Source organism: Hyperoodon ampullatus (genome assembly GCF_949752795.1).
Source record: "Hyperoodon ampullatus genome assembly, chromosome: 10".
In the NCBI taxonomy this organism is placed as follows: domain Eukaryota; kingdom Metazoa; phylum Chordata; class Mammalia; order Artiodactyla; family Ziphiidae; genus Hyperoodon; species Hyperoodon ampullatus.
The window spans coordinates 68,017,933-68,040,680 of record NC_136923.1 but is presented as its reverse complement, the minus strand read 5'-3'; the positions used below and the strand labels follow the sequence as shown (position 1 = coordinate 68,040,680).

At 41.8% G+C, this 22,748-nt stretch overlaps 1 protein-coding gene across 2 annotated transcripts in view; it reads right to left on the bottom strand.

The window, feature by feature from the left end:
* The window catches only part of MAPK14 (mitogen-activated protein kinase 14), a gene marked incomplete at both ends in the record, with an annotated part of 68,932 nt that extends 52,173 nt beyond the window's left edge, over positions 1 to 16,759 (bottom strand). For both annotated transcript variants that reach the window (XM_079712497.1, XM_079712498.1), the window contains one exon: positions 16,644 to 16,759. In XM_079712497.1, coding sequence (XP_079568623.1) covers positions 16,644 to 16,759 — 116 coding nt within the window. The remainder of the gene's footprint in view (positions 1 to 16,643) is intronic.
* Positions 16,760 to 22,748: the final 5,989 nt, after the last annotated feature.

Sequence of the window (22,748 nt, the reverse complement as noted above, 5' to 3'; positions counted from 1 at the left end):
AATGTCTAATATACTCAGGACTTTTAACACTTTTGCTTTTTAATGTATATTTTTCTATCCCCTGACTTTTTTAAAAAATGAGCTTATATCTTTTAACAAGGTTATTAGTAAAGTTAGAAGCATAAGTCATCTGTGCTTTTCTGTTACCCTAAAACAAACAAAAAGAGGCATGCTTTCTAACTTTCATAAAACCACTACTGACAGGTATATTTCCTTTGAATGATCCTTACATAGCTATACTCAAAGTATATAAAAAATTTGTACCCACCTTACCTAAGCCATAAGAATTTTCTATTTTACTAAACAATCATTCACAACAATTTCAAAAATATCTGAACCACAAACTACTCATTCTCTTATTGATGGGCCTTATAATCCATTCATTCACATACACAAATAATACTAACACTACTACAATGGACATCTTCACTCACATTGCTTCTTCCATAATTGCATGATTTCCTTAGAAGAGACTAATAATTTCTACTTCAAAGGACACATATTCCCACCTTTTAAAATATACTTTACTTACAGAAGAGAGCAAACAGGAATTGTTCAGAGAAACTGCTCTGTTTGTTAGTTAGTAATCCTTATGGCAAAAGTTGCTAAAGCAAAGAATATATGATCCATCCCCTCCCCCACCTCTTTAAGCATTTAACTTGCTCTGACCTAACCTGTTCTATCAGTAATCAAAGCAATATTTGGAGAAAGAGGAAACCACATATTTCATCCTAAATTGAACATTGTAATTACCCAAAGCAGAAATTCCTAATAATTTTTTAAAGATCATCTGACAAAACCAACTGAATACTCAGAGGAGAAGAAATTCAAGTTATTGAATACCTGATCATACCACATATTATTTGGGAAACATTTCATTCAATCCTCGTAACTTTGTGAGATAGTTATATTTACTTTCCAAAATAAGAAACTAATGGTCAGAAACATTAACAACTCACTGAATGGTATATAACCCATATGCAGTGGGATTCAGACTCAGATCTGCCTAATTTCAGTGCTCTTTTTCCAGGATGCCAAGCAGCCTGAGATAAGGACAACCCCAGCTACTGGCTTTGCCTTTATTATTACACTTACTAGTATTACAGTTGGGAAGATTCCTCTTAATCACATTTAAAAAACTGTAACTACAAATTAAACTGTGTTTTCATGAGCAACATCATAAAATGGAATTACCTTTATGAAGATCAGTTTCTCCAAACTATTGAATAAAATCCAGGACACACTGCTCAATAAGTTTTTCCCCAATTGTAAACTCATAAAGTTCTAAAATTAATTCATACTTTATAAAAAACATTGCTATGGTAAAAAAAAAAAGTAAAGGGAGAAATATAAAATTCATTAAAAACATTATAATATTAGACTGTCATCGTCATGTATCTACTGTTGACTGTAAATCCAGCGCCTAGGACAAAATAATATTCATTAAATAAAATTAAATGTTTTGTTATACATTCATACCAGCCTCCCCTCTCCCTGAAAAAATAGTGGCTTACTAGATTCTTAATATCCTAATTGTAATTCTAAATTTACTTACATATACCCTGCTTTATTTCACAATGGATTTAAAGTAGCCTAGAACTATATACCTATAACTTGACATAAGAATAAATGATTAGGGAAAAAATAAACAAGATAAATAGGAAATTATGTATGGGTGAGGTTAGTGCAAATGTTTATTGTGAGGTCCTTTCTAAATACCTGTTAGAGGTGGGCCCCAAATTTGGCTCTGAGCCCACTGAAGCCATCACAAAGAGAATACAACCAGTTAAGACATGAATCATAGGAACCATATAATAAAAACAAAGCAGGTACTCAGAGAACTGAAGAGAGGCATAATTACTCCTGTAATAAAACCTGAGAAGAGTTCCTCCTGTGTATGTTTATGAAGGAGACACTGTACAATGTGGTAAAAATGTCCTAATCAGCATCCTTACACAATTATAATAGTGGGTTTCAGATGGTTCTTTACTTACAGCATCCATCAGTGGAGACTGTTTCATAAGGCCAAAATACAGTTCATTAGCAAAGGCAGGAAGGAGAGGACAAAACAGCATGGCACACTGCTCTCTGACAGACTTACTTAATCCAAGAGGAAATCTTAAGTGCTTCTAGAAAAATAGATAATAAGCTCCATATTCCTCAGACAATCCTCCAAAGATGATTTCCATCAACTGAGCTTTTGATAGATATAGAGACACAGGGACTTTGTATTTATGCTCCATGACTGGAACCTGGCTTGGAGAGTGTCTGTGTTGCAAGGTAAAGGCAGATCAACATGCTGAGTGAGCAAAGCAAGAGAGACAACCTCTTAAGAAAGGTGAGATGCTGCCTAACCAGGACAACTGCCCACGTCCACAGAGCATGAGAGTATAAATGCCTGCATCAGGATTTTTCCTCAAAAAACAATTTGGGTTTTCCCCAACAAAATGAAGAATGAGCAATCACCTGGCAAGTATCTGAGTGATTTGTGGGGATCATAAATGATTTTACAATTTCTTTTAATGGTCATAGACAACTTCTCTAATCCTTGAACGATGTTAAGAAAAAACGAACCATCAGTAATGGTTAAGAAGACAACACAATTTTATGTATTTTTGGAAATTAATGGAAACATTTATTTTTTTTAAACTTTATTTATTTAAATTTTTGGCCGCGTTGGGTCTTTGCTGCTGCGTGTGGGCTTTCTCTAGATGCAGTGCGCGGGCTTCTCATTGCAGTGGCTTCTCTTGTTGGAGAGCACGGGCTCTAGGCATGTGGGCTTCATTAGTTGTGGCACGCAGGCTCAGTAGTTGTGGTGCACAGGCTTAGTTCCTCCGCGGCATGTGGGAACTTCCCAGAGTAGGGCTTGAACCCATGTCCTCTGCATTGGCAGGCGGATTCTTAACCACTGTGCCACCAGGGAAGTCCCAATGGAAATATTTAAATATATTAAAATCCGTAGTTACAATGAATTAGCAAATTGTCATTAATACATTGAATTCATTAAAATATCTACATGGAGATAAATAATTTGCAAAGAGATGACATCTCTTCCCCATATAATTTGAGGCTTTTTTCCAATTGAATTCAGGTTAATTGATAACAGTTTTCAAGGGTTTCTAAATAACTAAGTAATTCAGATGACTAACTTTGAACCTTCTCTTTACCTATAACAACTTGACAAAAATATCAGCAAATACCATACTGGAAATATTTTTCAGCACATCTCTCTCTACTACAGAAACCTACTTTTTCTTCTAAATTCAGACAAATGTGCAAGTATCACTGTACTTTTGATGCTTATGCTCTGCCCCTCCATTTTGGAAACAATGTCATGAAAATAAAGGCAACTTCATGCAAAAACAATAACTCAAGTTTTAATTTGAGAACTTCAAAAAATATTCTTTAGAGTAGCAAGGGACTTAAAGTTGACTTTAAAAACTCTTACCATTTGAAACATTGTTAGCTCTCTTTAAAAACCTTTACTAACTCTCAAATATCTTGTTTGAATGTCTACCTTACACTTTCATTTTTAAAATAAATCACAAAATGATCTACTTGCACTATATATAGTATTTTTAAATGGAATTCAATTTCTTACAATAACACTTTCATATTGATAGGAAGAAAATCAGATGTTATTAATACAGTTGTTACAAGTACGTGCAATATGACCAATCCCCAGCTTTTCAGTTTCTAAAAATTCTTCTCAGAGGTTAAAAAAAACACAAATGACATACGAAAAACCTTATCAATAGAGAAGGAGCCTGGAATGGAAAAAAGAGTCATTTAATTGATCACTTACCTTGCCTTGCAGAAACTTACAGTTCAAGAACTGATAGGCAAATTCAGTATTTTCATGAAAATCTCATTCAGATAGAAAAATGTATTTGTGATAGGATTTATTAGGGACATGAGCCATGGGGCTGGCACTCAGGGAATGGCAACATATACGCTAATACTTGCCATTCCTAACTAATCTGATCCAATTCCTGCTGCAAAAGCTTCCAAACTACTGGAACAAAAATGTTTTTCACAACTGCTTCCACTTTTACTAGGCTGATGAAAACTAACATTCAAACAATGTAGAAATTCACTTAGGCATACAATCTAAAAATCCCAAACCATTTGCGATTAAAATGCACTTAATCTTCATTTGCTGAAAGCTCCGTTTGAAGTAAGAATAATTTTGTAAGATTTGTAGAAATTTATAGAAATTTGTAGAAATTATTTTGTAATAATTTCTTCACTGAAGCTTTAAAAGCTGCAGTGGTGTCAGTTAACATATATCTTTGATTGCAAATGTGAAGTATGTATCTGCATCAAGAGCAACAGTTATCCCATATTGAATGCAAAAATATTACACATGGATTATTTCATTTCTTTTAAAGGGGATTACTTTCCAAAGCCTCATTAGAATGTTGCCACCACGGGTTTATACCTTCTCTACTTTTATGTGTTTGAAAATTTCCATATCACATGTTTTGGAAGTTATCATTAAATAATTTTTAACTCCTTTCAAGCAAATCTGAAATACTGAACAGACTAATCATATATTACATTGTAACTATTTAGTATTACCATCAATCAACTTTGCCTTGCTGCTACAATTAAAAGTCTTGTACAGGGCTTCCCTGGTGGCGCAGTGGTTGAGAGTCCGCCTGCCGATGCAGGGGACACGGGTTCGTGCCCCGGTCTGGGAAGATCCCACATGCCGCGGAGCAGCTAGGCCCGTGAGCCATGGCCGCTGAGCCTACGCGTCCGGAGCCTGTGCTCAGAGAAAGACCAAAGCAGGAGTCACAATGTCTTTTATGACCTACCCGCAGAAGTCACACTCCATCATTCCTGCCACAGTCTATACTTTAGACTTTAGAGAAGTGAGTCACTAAATACAGTCTTCACTCAAGGGGAGGAGAATTAAAGCACCACCTCTTTAAGGGAGGAGTATGAAATAATTTTCACATCATTATTTTTAGCAACTTGATTTTTTTTTTTTTCCGGTACGCGGGCCTCTCACTGCTGTGGCCTCTCCCGTTGCGAAGCACAGGCTCCGGACGCGCAGGCTCAGCGGCCATGGCCCCCGGGCCCGGCTGCTCCGTGGCACGTGGGATCCTCCCGGACCGGGGCACGAACCCGCGTCCCCTGCATCGGCAGGCAGACTCTTAACCACCACGCCACCAGGGAAGCCCAGCAACTTGATTTTTAAAAATCAAAACACTGGAAAATATCTTGCTTATTTTTGGTAATACTAGATAAGTACTTTTTTTATTGCTCTAGAAAAAAACCCTCTGAAATTCCACTTAACAAAGCTACTTTTACATCCTAGTGAATGGTCTCTGTTTGCAGTATTTCGATGATCTGATCTCAAAAAATTCTGTTAAGCATAAACATAGGCAGTCTGACATAGAAAAAAGTAAATCAGTAGTGAGAAGATTTCAGGTCTAGCTTTGGTTCTGGAACTTCCTAGCAAGTGATCTTGGCCAAAGCTTCTACGAGCCTGTTTCCAGATCAATAAAATGGGGGTGTCACTAGCTCTGCTTATCTTACAATGCTGTTTTGAGGCTCACATAAGATAATTATGTATAAGTACTTTATGAACTATAAAAGACAAGTAGTAAATGTTCCAAGTGGAAATGAACGTGCTATTATATAATAGTTTCATGATCAGCTTCCAGCATGGGGTTTATCACATAGTAAATTCTCAACATATATTTTTAGATCTCTTACTCTCAAATTTGAGGTTGAGTATATTTCTGAAATAACAGTAAGATAGGGCAGGTTATTAAAATGTAACCAAGGACCCAAATCCTTGATCATTTGTTGTCATGTTACGGAAAACTAAAATATCATTTCCTTTCAAGTTAAAATGCACATTTATTCAGCAGTTAATGGATAGGATCTAGAACTACTACAATCAGAAACATAATGTAGCCAATTCTTTAGACACTAAACTGAAAAAAAAGGTATTCCTGTATATATTTGTTTCCCAATTTAGACCTGGAAGGAGAGCAGAAGCTATAGTTTATTTATCTGTTTATCTTCAGGAACATAATGCAAGATTAGTAAATTTATACCAAAGCAGATAGTTCCTGACCTCAAGGAATTGAGAAACCTAGCTGGGGAGTCAGATTAAACAGATACACACATAAATTACTAGAGACTTTTACAAAGCAATATATTTGCTTCCTCCAATCCATTCTGTAACACTCCAATCAAACCAATTTTAAAATACTTTCCCTCCCTACTTTACAACTCAAGAAACTGTAACTAGCTCTGTATTGCCTAGAAAAATGCAGTTGCCTTAACCCTACTCCAGACCTAATTCTTAATTTCTGGGGGTAGGACCCAAGCACCTGTATGTTTAAAAGCTCCACAAGTGATTCTGAAACACAACCAGAATGAAAACCACAACTGGGTTCACCCTATCTGAGATACTACCCTTGTCAGGGCAGTCCATCTCATATCTAATTCTCCTAGTTATGTTTTCTCCTGTTACCTAAAAAGTTCCCTTTCTAGAAATGCTCCAAATACTACCCATCCTTCAAAACAATCTTCAGGGCTTCCCTGGTGGCACAGTGGTTAAGAATCCGCCTGCCAATGCAAGGGACACAGGTTCGAGCACTGGTCTGGGAAGATCCCGCATGCCGCAGAGCAACTAAGCCCGTGTGCCACAACTACTGATCCCGCGCTCTAGAGCCTGTGAGCCACAACTACTGAAGCCTGCGTGCCTAGAGACCGTGCTCTGCAACAAGAGAAGCCACTGCAATGAGAAGTCCGTGCACCACAACGAAGAGTAGCCCCCGCTCGCCACAACTAGAGAAAGCTCGAGTGCAGCAAGGAAGACTCAACACAGCCAATAAATAAATAAATAAATTTATTTAAAAAAAAAAAAACCAATCTTCAAATCCTTCCTTCATGAAACATGCCAACTACTACAGCCGACAGGGCCCTCACATCTCTGTATACATCAATACCTTTATGTATATATACATAGTTCACTAATATTTTATGTCTGTTTCTTTTAGACACTGGTGGGCATTTAACACTGTCAGATGCATGACCAACAGATTTCTTTCACTACAGCAAATCTAAAACATAAATATAAAAATACACACATTTCAAACTTTCAAAATTATGTTGCTTTAATACCTAGTTATAGAAATCTTCAGGCTATTGGCTTATTCCAATTGTAATTTTCATGACCACTGTCATTCATCAGTGCTAATGATAAGCTTCCTTCAAATATCAGTTCCACATATCTAAGGCTGAACCATACAAGTTTATAACATAAATCTAATCCTAGGGTAGTTAGTGTTACATCTCTGAGATTGTCCTCAAGAAGTATGTAGAAAAATAATCAAGGGGAAGCATGAAACATTACCTTTCAATAGACTTGAAATCCAGAGTTAGACATTCTTGATATTAGGTTTTGAAGTATAAATTTGGATGCACAGTATATGAACAAGACACTGTTGAGACTATATCAGACAATGAATTCAAAGGGAATATGCACAGAAAGTATAGTGTTTCTTTTTGCAGGTGGAAGGTTCAAGTTATCCTATCTAGTTTTTACTCAGGGCCAATCAATCCAAATATATAGGGTTATATAAGCAGTTCTCAACCAAAGGTGATTTTGCCCCCAGAGGACATGTGGCAATGTCTAGAGACATTTTTGGTTGTCACAACTGGAGGCTGCAACTGGCATCTAGTGGGTAGGGTACGGGGTTGCTGCTAAATATCCTACAATGCACAAGATAGTCCTCACAACAAAAAAAATTATCAACCCAAGATGTCAACAGGAGGAGTAACCCTTGTGTTATACTATATTTGGGAATGTAAGCACGGCTTGATAGATGCTCATAATACTTACTGCATGTTCTCTTAATTTGCTATTTTTTCCCTTTTGCTCCCTTTAGCATCAATATCATTGAGACTGCTAATTTCAAAGCAGATCATTCAAAGCATAAGGCATTTAGGCCACTAACCTAGGTATCAGAAAATGAACCAAGCCAAACTTATAATGTCAGATGAGGAAATTATTAAAAGCATATCAGTGTAAGATACCAACATCAAAATTTCACTTCAATTTAATACTAAAATCATGAAGGAGTCATGTTTTATTATACCAAGTGAAAAAGATAACTAAGATTTTTACAAGCATTTGGTAGCCTGGAGAAGAAAACATAAATAGAAACTAGTATTCAAAAGTCTAAGTTCAAGAAGGTTCAAGCTACCTAAAGCCCTAGATGCAGGATTTGATGAAGGGGGAAAAAAGAAATAGCTACTGGGGATTAAGAATAAAGCATTTATTTCTGGGAATAAAGTTATATCTACTACAGGGATAAGGAAATACAAGAATGAAGAGTTCAGAAAATACTTGGGTAAACCAGACACCTCAAGTTCAGTGTCACAGGATGGACTAAAGGCATGATTATTAGGGGCACATAATTTGCAGGTGAGAAGACGGTCACAGCAGAGACACTACCCCATGTGGAATTATAGGGCTGCGTTAATGGTCTACAGGACACTTACTCTCATTGTCCCTTTCCTCCCCTAAACCACAGCCTCCCTGAGCCCTTGGCAGATCAAAAGAAGAAGTTCTGACCTCTTGCGGGCACATGCTGATGTCATCGCTTTCTAGTTCTGAATCAGATGGAAAGGTCTCTCTGACACAGATTTCAAACACACATCCTTGCAAAAAGTTGCCCTAGATGTAAAAAGTGACCAGTATGTCACTAGATTCAAGAGAGACACAGAAAAACCTAAAAGAAGATTTCAAGGGACACATTAGAAATATAAGGTAGATTTGAGATGGCAACTTAAGCTGAAAGAATGCAGAAAAGAAAAGCTACTGAGGACTTCCAAAGCAATCTCTGAGAAAGCAACATAAATGTGTCCCTTCCAGACTGATATTTTCAAAAGCAGGAACCCTTCCTGCTTTTTTGTTTTTTTCAGTCTTTATAAACAGAATACCTACTACAGTGCCTAGCACTGGCCATACTGAATTAATGAATTTAAGAAAACAAAGAAGAAATTGGTTTAGATTTTTTTTTTTTTTTGCATAATGATGTGTGATGCCTACACTCTGGACCGTAAGCTTGGTAAAGCAACCAATGCATACTTGCGGGTAGACTGACAGTAAGACACACACACTCACATACCTTCCGTCGTGTCACAGGCGTAGTGACAATGCCACCAAGGCCTAAGAGGAGAAGGTTTTGAGGAAAACAAGGAAACCTGTAACACCATTCAAAGTAACAGAAGTCAAAATGTTCAGGGTATAAAGTTACTCAGACAGCAGGCCTAGACAAAATAAACATTTGTTCTATTACCTTTTTGTTATGTTGTCATGGGAATCTGTGTTTAGGAACACTTATTTTCTGCAACTAGATAACAGAGCAGTAAAAGGGGGATAGCTTTCATAAAAGAGAGAAACCTGTATCTATAAAGGCAGAAAAGTAAATAAATCCTATGAGTTCTTATACGGTGACATGTGTAGAATCTGTCAATCTACAAGATTTATTCAAGTTAACAGAGAAGTCATTGGGGGCTCCTAGCCAAAACATTATTAACAGGTAACAATAATCCAACCTCTACTAAAATTATTGTGATGGGGGCAAGGCAGAGGAATGTAAAGCAGATACAGGGCCAAATAAAACAGAAAATAAATGAGATCTTAAAAGTTGAAAGAAGGTAAAAATTACTTTTTAAAAATAACCCAATAGTAAGAAAAAACCTAGAAGCCCAAAGAAGTTAGAAAACCTGCCAGCAGGCTAATCTTCTTTTGTCAGAAGTCTAGAGCTAATCTCTTTGCTCCCTTCCTTTTGGCAACAGAAACCTGAAAAGTGAAGTTAAGCTCCACATGTTATTTAAAGAGCTGGACTGGAATACCCTGAATTTCTAGGGCCCACCAAAAGTACTGGCTCTGGCACACTGAGCCTTCTGGAATGAGAGTTGTTGAATACAGATCAGGGCTGTACACCAATTCATCTGACTCCCCCACTCTACCCTAAACTACAGTTAGCACCTCTAAATGGGTAAGGAACAGAAATGAAAAAACAGGGACCCCAGAGCAGAGTGATCTGTTAAAACATACGTTAGATCATGTCTCCCCTCTGGTTATAACCCTCCATGGTCTCCCGTCTCAGAGTAAAAGGCACAATTCTTAAAAAGGCAAGTAAGACCCTTTATGATCCCAGCACCTCTGTAGCCCCTCCACCCGCTTCCCCTACTACTATTTGGCCCCTGGTTCATTCAGTTCGAGCCATACTGGTCTTTCAGCTATGCTAGAGAATGAGGCCTTTGCCTCAGGACATGTGCTGATCCCTCAACACGGAATTGGAATTGTTCTTCCCTCCTCATTCAGGCCCAACCAGTGTTCTACATCACTTCCTTCAGGTCGTTGCTCAATTGTCACTTTATCACTGAGGTCTACCCTGCTTAAAAGTGCAACACAGCCATCCCAGTATTCCCTCTCTTTTCCTTACTTTATTCCCCGATAGTATTTATCACCTGACATGTTATAAATTTTAATTTTTTGTTTATTGTCTACTTTTATTCCCCTGCCCTTAGAATATAGTTTCTTTTCTTTTTTTTTTTTTTTTGCGGTACGCGGGCCTCTCCCGTTGCCGAGCACAGGCTCCAGACGCGCAGGCTCAGCGGCCATGGCTCACGGGCCCAGCCGCTCCGCGGCATGTGGGATCCTCCCAGACCGGGGCACGAACCCGTGTCCCCTGCATCGGCAGGCGGACTCTCAACCACTGCGCCACCAGGGAAGCCCAGAATATAGTTTCTTATGGGCAGAAATTTTTGTCTGTTTTGCTCATACTCTAGCACCTAAAGAGTGACCCACGCATAGCAGGTGCTCAAGGTATCGGTATAACACAAAGTCCTGGCCTCAAGGAGATTAGCATGAACCCATCCTCTTCTCCCTATAAGACTCCAAAGTTAGATCCTGTGCCCTATAAGACTCCAAAGTTAGATATAACCATTTGTTCGAGGCCAAAACTTAGGGATCATTCTACACCCCTCTCTCTTCTGTACTTTCTCCCTAGGAGCCTAGGAGCCAAGCCCAGGATCCATTTGTCAAAAGTGCAGAATTTACAGGCCACCATCTACTTCCTCCCTAGAATAAATTATTAAAAGGCTAAAATGCTGGGAAACTGGTTAATTTTATAACTCCTTAACAGACATGTACTTAACTTACAGAAGGACTATGCAAAGACAACTACTTCTAATACTAAAAGCTTCATTTATTTAAAAAAAATTTTTTTTCAAGTTTAAAGAGGTTTTTTTTTTTTTTTTTTGCGGTACGTGAGCCTCTCACCACTGCAGCCTCTCCCGTTGAGGAGCACAGGCTCCGGACGCGCAGGCTCAGCGGGCATGGCTCACGGGCCCAGCTGCTCTGCGGCATGTGGGATCTTCCCAGACCGGGGCACGAACCCGCGTCCCCTGCATCGGCAGGCACACTCCCAACCACTGCGCCACCAGGGAAGTCCAAAGAGGTTTTGTTTTTATTTGTCCTGAAGAAACTCGTGCATCACTTCCAAGTACATGGCAACCATGAAATGATATTCCTAGGTTCCAGAGTCAGGGGAAGCCACTTTATAATGAGGTTTTTTTGAGCTCTATAGTAATTGTATCTCTTGGATAGAAACAAATCAATACCAAATTTCACAGTAAAGAGCAAAAGTCCAGTGTATTTTCAAAGGCCTAGAGAGGCAGTTATTTCTATTTATATCCTATACTATACTTACATAACAGAAGCATATACAGAGAATCTCAACTTTCCAAAATGTGCACAGAAGAATTTCAAGCCAAGGGGATTCATAAATTCAGGAATTAACTAGTTGCACTGATGATCCTTTGGGAAAAAATGCAATCTGGGCAATGAGTCCATTTTTGGCCTATCAATTCTGAGGAAGAGATGTGATTTTAATAAGTCATTACCTCAGATTAGCTAGGCTGACATTGGTGGGATTGGTTAGTCATAGTTCTACTATTTCAAGTGACCCAGCAACCCCTTTCTTCATAAAAGGAGGGAGGGGAGAGGCAAACAGCACAAGAGAAGGTGCCACCACACAATCTTAGCAGTCAAGTACAGGAAAGGAGAATTCTGAAGTGTTGAAACCCCAGAACCAAATCCAAAGTAGCACTGACAAGTATGCCATTCCTTTAATGAGTCCAGCTCCTCATCTATACAACTGGGTTAATAACACCAGCCTTCACAGAGCCAGTGAAAACTGAATAATAATGCTTTGAAATGCAAATAATTATGAAGTGTAAAATCCCATAAAAATGTCAGTTAATACTAAAGTGAGAGGGATCTAGCGACTTCTAGACTCAGTGACTTCTTCCACCTTTGAATCCTAAGCCCCAAGGTCTCAGCACCACCCGCACTATTGCCCATGAAAGGCAAAGTCAATGCAGATCATCTGAGGCTGATTTAGAGGGAAATCAAAAGCATAGTCCTCAGTATCAAGAAATTAAACTGGCAGAACTGAAAAGCCAGAGGTTCAGGATATCCTTATTTTAAAATGGGAGCCAGTGGAAAGGTTTCAGTGGAAAATGGAATCCGATAAATAAAGGATGACTTTATAGCCAACTTGACTGAACCCTTTCTTAAAAGTCTGTATCAATAATACAAATATTTGCCATTGTGTTTAACTATTTATTGGTTGGCATTGGTAACATCCAGCCAATCACCTTGCTTTTGGTTACAAAGGAAAGCAAATGGGAAGCAAGATCAGCATGGGCCTATTATCACCACTAGGAAAATAAACGGCACACCCCTCTCACTCATTAGAAGTCAAGAAAGTCACCTTTGCATACTCAATAATGATGTACTTTTATTAATTCGTGCCCTGGCTCATGCTAAAAAAAGGAAAAGATTTAAAATGGTGAAGGGCCATTAATACTAAAAAAATTTAGCTTCACTTTTTTTTCTAATAAATTCTTTTTTACTATTTATTTTTGGCTGCGTTAGGTCTTCACTGCTGTGCACAGGCTTTCTCTAGTTGCAGTGAGTGGGGGCTACTCTTTGTTGCAGTGCGCGGGCTTCTCATTGCGGTGGCTTCTCTTGTGGAACATGGGCTCTAGGCGCGCGGGCTTCAGTAGTTGTAGCACGCAGGCTCCATAGTTGTGGCTCGCGGGGTCTAGAGCGCAGGCTCAGTAGTTGTGGTGCAAGGGCTTAGTTGCTCCGTGGCATGTGGGATCTTCCCGGACCAGGGCTCGAACCCATGTCTCCTGCATTGGCAGGCGGATTCTTAACCACTGTGCCACCAGGGAAGTCCTTCACTTATTTTTATTACAGTTATTTACACACAATCTTGTTCCACAAAGCATTTAGGAAGTTGGATTTGATTTCTTAGTAAATTTTGCCATCCTTTTACCAAAAGTTTTGTTATACACTTTATATACTGATGATAAACATAAAATGCACAGCACAATGCCTGGAACATAGAACACAATCCATAAATGTAGTTATTATTTGCATCAGGCTATAAACCCTATCAGGGAATGGACTGTCTTATTCTGTCTTGCTTAACACTCTAGCTCAAGAAACCCAGCTTGCTATCTGGTCCAGAGTTGGTGCTCAATAAATACTGTTTAATAAATGATTGAATATGATTTAAGAATAATTCTCAACTCTCACCTATTTTATGGTACCAGTGCCCCACCTCCTGTAATCAGAGGCAAGTGTCCGGAAAACCCATACACCAGAGGAAAGGCATTTAAGTTCCTGTTTATATTTCCTTAAACTCACCACAAAGCTCCTCCCCCTCCTTCTGTCCCCAAACCACAAAATCAATGCTGTGCAACAATGTATTCTGAAAAAAATTTGCTTCATTTCCCCTCACAGACAACAAAGTTCCTTAAAATTGCAAGACTTAGTTTAGTTCCCTTTACCCCTTAAAAAGGAAAGGCATATTTGTAAAACCCTATCAATTCCCAAATTTCTAGTCTGATTCCTTGATCTTTAATTCACAGTTGGTTATCACTCAGGTTGCTACATACTTGCTTTACTATATACTTAGTACAAATTAAAATACTGAAAATTGGCTTAATATTTTAAAAAACTTTTTTTAAGTTCCACATCAAAGTGTATCACACTTCAGAGCAATCAAATTAGGAAACTGACACAGATTATTTCAGTGACATTGCATTCCTTGAAATACTTTCAGAGATTCTTTTTTGGAACAGACTTCAGATCTAATTCTACAAGTCACACAGGAAATTCTGTGTCATTACTTTATGGTTACAACTCCTATCTGACCTCAAACAGTATCATCAACCTGGCTGCCTAATCTTTTTCACCAGACTTCAGTCCAATTTTCTAAATTATTTCAGATTCAATTTGATATTGTTATTTCCTAAAATTAAATCTGCTCTCAAGAAAATGAAGATAGTGAAAAATAACACAGGCTCCAAAGTGGATTCTAAGAGAAGTTAAAAAAAAAGTTTTCTGCCACACCTGAAAGTTGCTAATTGAAAGAACAACTTCAAATAACTACTTTGAATGAGATAACACTTGTACATCTAAATTCTGATACTTTCAATCCAAAATCAGTTACATTTGTTTATGGCCAACTATCACATAATATCGGTTATTTTTCTCCACCAATATGCTATAGGTTACATCTTAAATACCCTTAGCAGAACTGCCTCCATGGACAGACACACAAGAAACTTAACAGTGGTTGTTTCTGAGGAAAGGAATAGCACAATTGGAGAACAAGAAAGGAAAGGCAACTTTTCACTATCTTTTTATACCTTCTGAATTTTATACAATGTGAATGTATCACCTACTTTTAAAAACCTGTTTAACAAAGTTACTTCCAAGTGTCAGATATTGATGGTTTCTAAAAACCAGAAAAGTATAGTACTAAAAAAACATGGAGTTCATTTTAATGGCACTTCGCTGTAAATCTGGATCTCCAGAGCTAGGGCAGAGCTATTCACACCAATGGTAGGGAAACCTTGCAAGGAATTCTTTCCAAGTTCACTAAACTCCCCATAGTTGAGCTGTTCTGCTGTATTACTCCTTAAGGTTTAAACATTATTGGAAACAAAAACTCGGTACCACAAAAATTAATGTGTCAATTCAAGAATGAAAAATGGAGGTAAACTAATGAGCTATTAAAGGAGCAATGATCCAAACACATCTTCGAAAATTAGCAAATCAACAGCATACTATAAAAATGGAAAAAAGATGTCAAGCATAGTGCCATCAGCAACATAACTCCAACAGCCTGAACCAGAAAATGCAATATGATCTGTTGCTGGACACAATTGCACAATCTCAATTACCCAGAAGATTCTATAAACCGGAAATTCATGCTGGGGCTTTAAGAAACACAGGAATTATATTTAAAGATTAACAAGTCCAAAAGCCTGGAATTTGTGGCAAAACAAAAAAATAATTTTGTAGACCTCTCTTCAAATGATGCATGCACAGGAATTACATGAATTAGCTTCAGATCAGGAGCTCTCAAATTTCAGTACATCTAAAATATAGTGTTTAAAGCCTTGAAAGTTAGAAAAGTTTAGTGAAATATTTCAGGTCTGAACATTTTACAGTATCATTTAATTGAAAACACATTCACAGTGTGAATTAAAGCTGCAAAGTGTCTCGTCCTTCCTTTGCTATATATTCCATATCCATATCGTGTACCTCAGGCTCTAAGTGTGGATAACTTCCCTGCAAACTCAAAGGGACTTTAAAAACACAGTATTTCACAAGAATTATCGCAATTAAAAAATATTTACAATACCTCCCGGCATTGTTAATAACTTTTTGATCTTGAGGGCATGCATCGGATCTGAACCTCACTTGCTCGAAAGGAGAAAACTGTTTTGTCAAACAATACTTAAACGAGCAGTGGTATGTGACTAATCAGTGAGGCCGCCAGTTTCTCAAGCTGCAGTGTGTTTGCAGGCACTACCACCCACCCCCCACTCTGCGAAAAGGAAATACGCTTTCAACTGAATCGGAAACACACCACTCAAGCTGGCACAGGACTCACTGAGATAAAGTCGGTATTTTAAGCTCTATGGATAGCTACTAATTCAAGTGCGAATTCAAAAAGAACGCTTCTCAAAATGGGATTTCGACAGAGGTTTGCAAAAAAGCCCGCACTGAACGCCCTTCGTCCTCAGTTTTGTTCAGATGAAGGCAGTCTCCCGGTCGAGCTTTGCCCTTCTGTTTCTCCAGGCAGCTCCCCGGGCTTGACTGCTCCGAGGGCAGGCTCCGGCGCCCAAGGTGGGCACATCTCGGGAGAGAGTCCTTCTGCTCGATGCCAGCAGGGAGACCCCCAAAGAGGGCCCTCCTGTTCCTGTCCCCAAAGCAGCAACCCCCCAAGAAGGGAATGCGCAGGGTGCGAGCCAGGGCCAGGCTCCAACACCATCACCCACCGCCCACCGTGGACCTGCGTCCTACACACAGCTGACCACCTATGTGGGTGTGCAGGGTGAGGGGTACAAGGGGTACAGGGAGGGCAAGACAGGGGTCGAAGGGGCAGGGATGCCCTCCCCCAAGGGAAATTCCTACCGCTTGGTGCATTGCTGAGCCGTGGGGGCAGGCCTGGCTCTGGGGCATAAAGGGCCACCCAGCCCACCGAGGCCCCGAGCCCGGTGACACTCACCACACGGAGCCATAGGCGCCGGAGCCCACCGGGGACAGGTTTTGGTAACGCTCGGGCACCTCCCAGATTGTCTTGTTCAGCTCCTGCCGGTAGAACGTGGGCCTCTCCTGAGACATCTTCCAGCGGTGGCCGCGGGGCGAGGAGCTGGCCCTGCGGGGCCCCGCCTGCGCCCGCACCCGCTTCCCCGACCTGGTCGCCCGGCCGGACGGGCGGGGACCCTGCGCTGGCCGCCCGCGCAGGTGTGAGTGCCGCGATACAGACGACTCCCGCGCGCGCGGCCCCTGTCAGCCGCAGAGGCTGGACGCTCCTCCGCGACGGGGGTGAGCCCTGCTAAGGGCAGGGGCACGCTCAGGGGCTTAAGGCTGCGCCCGCCACGTTCTCGCTGCACCCTCTGCAGACCAGGCCGACTCCCGGCTGCGCCGCGGGGCTACGGCTCCAGCTGCAGCACCCGCGGAGGTTCCAGTGGTCGCCGTTCCACAGCCAGCGAACAGGAGCCTCCCGCCGTACTCTCGCGAGAACAGCTCCCGAGCCTCTCTGCGAGCCGAGATTTTACCCAATATGGAACCTGCCCAAGGGAGGGGGTTGATGAGAGGAGAGGATGGGAGGAGCAATTCTCGCGAGAAGAGAGCAACAGCTGGCCACCAGAGGCAGGAACTCCCAGGGACTGCTCTTCTTAAGGGCGCCAAGGGGGACCCGAGAAGGAGGGGATAAGCAGACAACACATGCCGCGTGCGCCCCACCGTGGTCGGCGGGGCAAACGCCTGGCTCCCTGGTGGAAAGCGACATTGACAAACAAGGTGTCGGGAAAAGAGCCAAAAGACCTTTGAACTGCGGCTGCGGGTAGTCACCAGCAGCCGAGCACCTGCTCAGCAGAACCCCCAATTTCCAAGAAATACTTGCATAATAAAGAGGAAGGTTCCGGCCAGAAAGCCGTTGCAGTCCCATCTGCTCAAGGACATACACGGCTTACTCTTCGGAATTCTGACGAAATCTGTCCCAAAGGTAAATATTAGCCCTGCATTAAGGTTGAGGTTTTCCACCCAAACTCTTCTAGTAGTTCTCAAACTTTTATGTGTAGAAGAATCACCTTGAGAGTTTAAAAATGCATATTCCCAGGATCCACAGTGAGTTTAGTTGGAGAGGTCCGTGATGGGCACCAAGAACGTGCATTTTTACAATACGCCCCAGGTAATTCAGATTCAGGAAAGTCCCTGGTATCTCCCTTTGAGAAGCATTTTTAAACCATTATCCTGAAGGTTTGAAACTGATTCCTACCTTGAAGAGCTTCCAGTGAAGAGGATTTTAAGAATTTTAAACATGCCTCTCAGAGTAAGAACAGTACAGAGAGTAGTCTTCCGGCAGTGTCATATTGGGCGAGTCAACTGACATTTCTCAGACCTTAGTTCCAGTGTATGCAAAGAGAATTCCTGCCCCACATTCCCACCTGAAAGCTGAACAAGATAATAAATGTGAATGGGCAAGGTATTCTAACCCCATACCTTGCCACCACTGTTAACCTATTCCTACGCTAAAGCTTGTTACAATAGGCAGAATTGGACCCTATCTTATTCTTAGTCATTTCTTTTAGAAATATCTAGATTCAAGCCAGGACAATTCTCATCAATATCCATGATCATTCTCTTTTGTGTATGCATCCCTTGGAGTGCTCAGACTTTGCCTATCTTGTTCCAGCATCTAGCACAGTGCCTAGAACATAAAAGGTACTTCATAAATATTTGTTGAACAAATTATGAACAATGACCATGATCTCAATTTAGGAGGCAGTGCAGGATTCTCAGTTCTCCTCAAAGAAAACCAAAATAAAACCCCAAAACAGGGCCATGGGTGATTTGTGGAAAGCTTTCTTTGGATTCAATGTGACTTAGCCTGGAATGTGACTCTTGCCTACGAAGACATGTTGCTTAAAAATGTTCCAAGGGACTTCCCTGGTGACACAGGCAGGTTAATCCGCCTGCCAATGCAGGGGAGACGGGTTCAAGCCCTGGTCTGGGAAGATCCCACATGCCGCGGAGCAACTAAGCCCGTGTGCCACAACTACTGGGCCCGCGCTCTAGAGCCTGAGAGCCACAACTACTGAAGCCCGTGCTCCTAGAGCCGTGCTCTACAAGAAGAGAAGCCAACGCAATGAGAAGCCGCACGCCTAGAGCCCATGCTCCGCATCGAAGAGTAGCCCCCACTCGCCGCAACTAGAGAAAGCCCGCGCACAGCAGCAAAGACCCAATAAACCCAAAAATAAAAATAAAGGAATAAATTAATAAAAAATAAAAATGTTCCAATTCAACCTGCAGGGTAGGGAGCTTTCTAAGAAGTATCAGAGGTTGAAGGAGGAAGTGAGAGCAAAAATGCAACTGTAAAGATATGAGGGGTGGGAGTGGGGAATCAAGGTGACGAGTGCATGGATACAAGGGAGGAAACCTGGAAGTAGGAATTCTAAGAAATTCATATATTTATCCAACAAATTGGAATGATGAAGTGAGAGTGACCAAAAGGGTAAAGATCAGCAATACCTTCACTCATTCAACAAATATGTATTGAATGCGTCCTAGGTACCCGGCATTTCTGATGGAAAAGTGATTTAAAAGCAGACAGTTGCTGCCTATGTGGAGCTTACAATGAACAGCAGGGCAATCATTCAATTATTCAACACAAACTTATTGAGCATTTACTAGGTCTACCACATTGCTTTAGGCACCAATGATACAGCAGTTAATGAAAAAGATAAAAATCCCTGCCCTTCGGGGGATGAGACAAATTACAAAAAGGGATAGGTAAAGTGAACAATATATTAGACACTAATACAGTAATCAAGCAAGTGTAAAACTGCAACTGAGCCAAGCAGGAATACAAGGCATAGTGAGAGGCAGTGACTGGGATTGAGCCTCACAAGGAGGTTAAGGGGGATTAGGGGCGGGGAGCAGAGCAGAAGCCCTGGGCAGGAGAGTGTCCTTCAGTGGGAGAAGCCAAGCTTGTGGGGCTGAGAATTAAGGTTGGAGACCTCGGTGACCCTCTAGCCTCCAGTTTCCTCCCGCGTCTTCTGTTCCCACAGGGTCGTCGGGAGACTCAAGTGAATTACTGTACGTGAAGTGCGGGGCGCGAGGCCTGGCATCAAGGAGGCCCTCAATCAAGAGTCGTCGAGAGCGGAGGGCTGGGTGACACAGGTAACCGCGGCGCAGCTGGGCCTCTCCCCGCTCCCCACCCCGGCTGCCCAGGCTCCGCTTCCTCGCCCCGCTCTTGTCCCCCGCCCGCCAGAACGCCCGCGGGTTCGGACGCAACGGCTCGGGAACCGCCGGCGTCCGCGTCCACAGCGCCGCCCGCCTGGCTGGAGCTGCCTCCGGCTCCAGCGCCTGCTCTTCCGCCGCAGCCCGGGAACCAGGTGAGCCGAGGAAGCAGGGGAGCCGCTGCCGCAGCCGCCCGGGGCCGCGGGCTGCAGGTGGTGGCGGCAGGGCCCCGGCCCGGGCGTCGGGTGCGAAGGACCAGCCCCTCGTTACACTCGGAAGTCCCTGGGCGGGGCCCGCGGCGGTCACCGCAGGGTTAGGCACTTCGCGGCCGCTCAGTCAGTGTTTGGGGAATGAATGAATGAATGACGGCCGTCCCTGGGAGCTTCTCTCTCTTAGGTGTCGGCTCTACTTGTGAAAGGCCGCGTGGAACAGCAGTGAGGAGAGATGGTGTGTGCGTTTGGCAAGCTGAATCCTTCCACACTTGTGGGTCTGAGTTGTCAGAAGCGCCAGAACTGGTCTACTCCATGAGCCTCACCTGACTCCCCCATCCGTCTCCTCCTGAGGCCTGACTGCCCAGACGCTCTTCCTCCTTTCAGACTTCACTGCTTTTGTTCATTTTGTTCCTTCTGACTGAGCCACCACTTCCACCTCTCTTGGCCCCTTTCTTTTCCTGTTAAGTTCTGTTTATGTATGTGTCCCTCTGCGAAGCCTTCTCCAACATCCCCACCCCAATAATGAGTTTCTCTCCAGCACAGCCGTTTGGTAATACTCTCACCAGGTCGCATTAAAGGTAGTTGTCGGTGGCTTCCCTGGTGGCGCAGTGGTTGAGAGTCCTCCTGCCGATGCAGGGGACACGGGTTCGTGCCTCGGTCCAGGAAGATCCCACATGCCGCGGAGCGGCTGGGCCCGTGAGCCATGGCCTCTGAGCCTACGCGTCCGGAGCCTGTGCTCCGCAATGGGAGAGGCCCGCAAAAAAAAAAAAAAAAAAGGTAGTTGTCGGTGTGTTCCCACCATCCCCAGCCACTAGACCGAGTGACTGAAAGATACTGAAAGCAATCCTCTTTGCTTGTGCCTTTTCTTTTTCCACATACATTCCCCCTTAAAAGCATAACATAAAAGCATAACGGGCAAAGGGCTGTTGTTTCTGATGGAATTACACATATTTTTTTTGAAATTCTGGAAGTGAATTTTACCTTCCCATGATTGTAGAGAACATATGAAAGATGACCATATGAGAGGATAGTCTTGAAACTAAACTAAGGTTCAGGATTTCACATCTGTTGGGTTAATAGTCAGAAAACTGGGCTGTATTTAAATATTTTATTCTTGGCTTTTAAAGTACTTTCAACACATTATGTAAAAGAATCAGTCGATGGCTGGATGGATAGGGGTAGTATGGGGGATGAAAGAGCTAGGTCAAAAGTACCCATGTTAACAGTATGCCCAAAACTAGCACTGAATGACTGAATAAAGATAATTAGCTATATTTACAGTGGTCTTCATATTTCATTGTGTATCAGAATCATCTGGAGGGCTTCTTAAAACAGACTGCTGGCACATCCTCAGAATTTCTGATTAATTTTGTCTTGCTAGTTGGACCTGAGAATTTGCATTTTCAACAAGTTGCCAGATGATGCTGATGTTGTTTGTGGGACCAAGTGTGGGCTACAGAGATTAATTTCTATTAGTTAGTAGTGAATCCAGATATCCCAAACTATGTTACATTTGTAGAATATGAAAATAAAACCTTAAGTTGTTCAGACCATGGCCCACCCACCTAAATATTTTGTCTGATGGCAGGAAGCATCAGGGAATTGTAGGAGTCAGTAACCGAGATTCCCTCTTGTGTTGTGTCTCAGCTGAAAGGTCATTATCCCATCAGTGTAGTTTGGATTACTTTCTTCGGAAATGCATCATCTTTTCCACGTTAAAGTACATTTGCCACTTGTCAGTAACAGCTTCTGATCATCATACCTTATAGGGAAGGGTCCTGCTAGTGCATAAAAACAAGCCAGTAGGGCTTCTGTGAAGTCAAGAAAGATGTAATGGAACTGAAGAAATTTCAGAGATGACTACTTAAAAACAAAAAAAACAATAAGGAAATTATGTGTTTTCCCTTGCTGCCTTTAGCCAGTCATATGATAAATCCTTTAAAGACAGCTTTCTACCTGCCCCTCCTAGCCATCCTGACTGTGGTCCCATGAATTGTGACTTGATTGCCTCTCCCTTAGACTACCATGGTAGTAATGGGCTCCCACTGCTCTTTTTGCCTCAGTCTCTCCTATCTCCAGCACTGTCCAATAGAACTTTCTGTGATGATGGAAATGTTTTATACCTGCCCTGTCCAGTACAGTAGCCCCTGCCACACGTGGCTGTTGAGCACTTGAAATGTAGCTAGTGTGACTAAGGAACTGAATTTTTCATTTTATTTATTTATAATCTTTAGGCCGTGCCACGCGGCATGTGGGATCTTAGTTCCCTGACCAGGGATCAAACCCATGCCCCTTGCAGTGAAGTGTGGAGTCTTAACCACTGGACCGCCAGGGAAGTCCCTCATTTTATTTTAATTTAATTTAATTTAAATAGCCACAGGTAGCCAGTGGCTACCGTACTGGGCAGCACAGCTCTAGACTATACCACTGACATGATTCATCTTCCCAAAGCACATCTCTGTGCATATTACTACTCCTTCTTGAACATTTTAAATAGCTAAAAAGTCCAGGTTCAGCCCAACATTCAAGACCCTCCAGAAGTAGGCCTCAACCTACTTTTTTGGGTTTGACACTGACTTTACTCAGACCTATTGAATTACTTGCCTTATATTATCTCTGTAATTTTATCCTCTTCTCTTTCTGAAATACCTTAT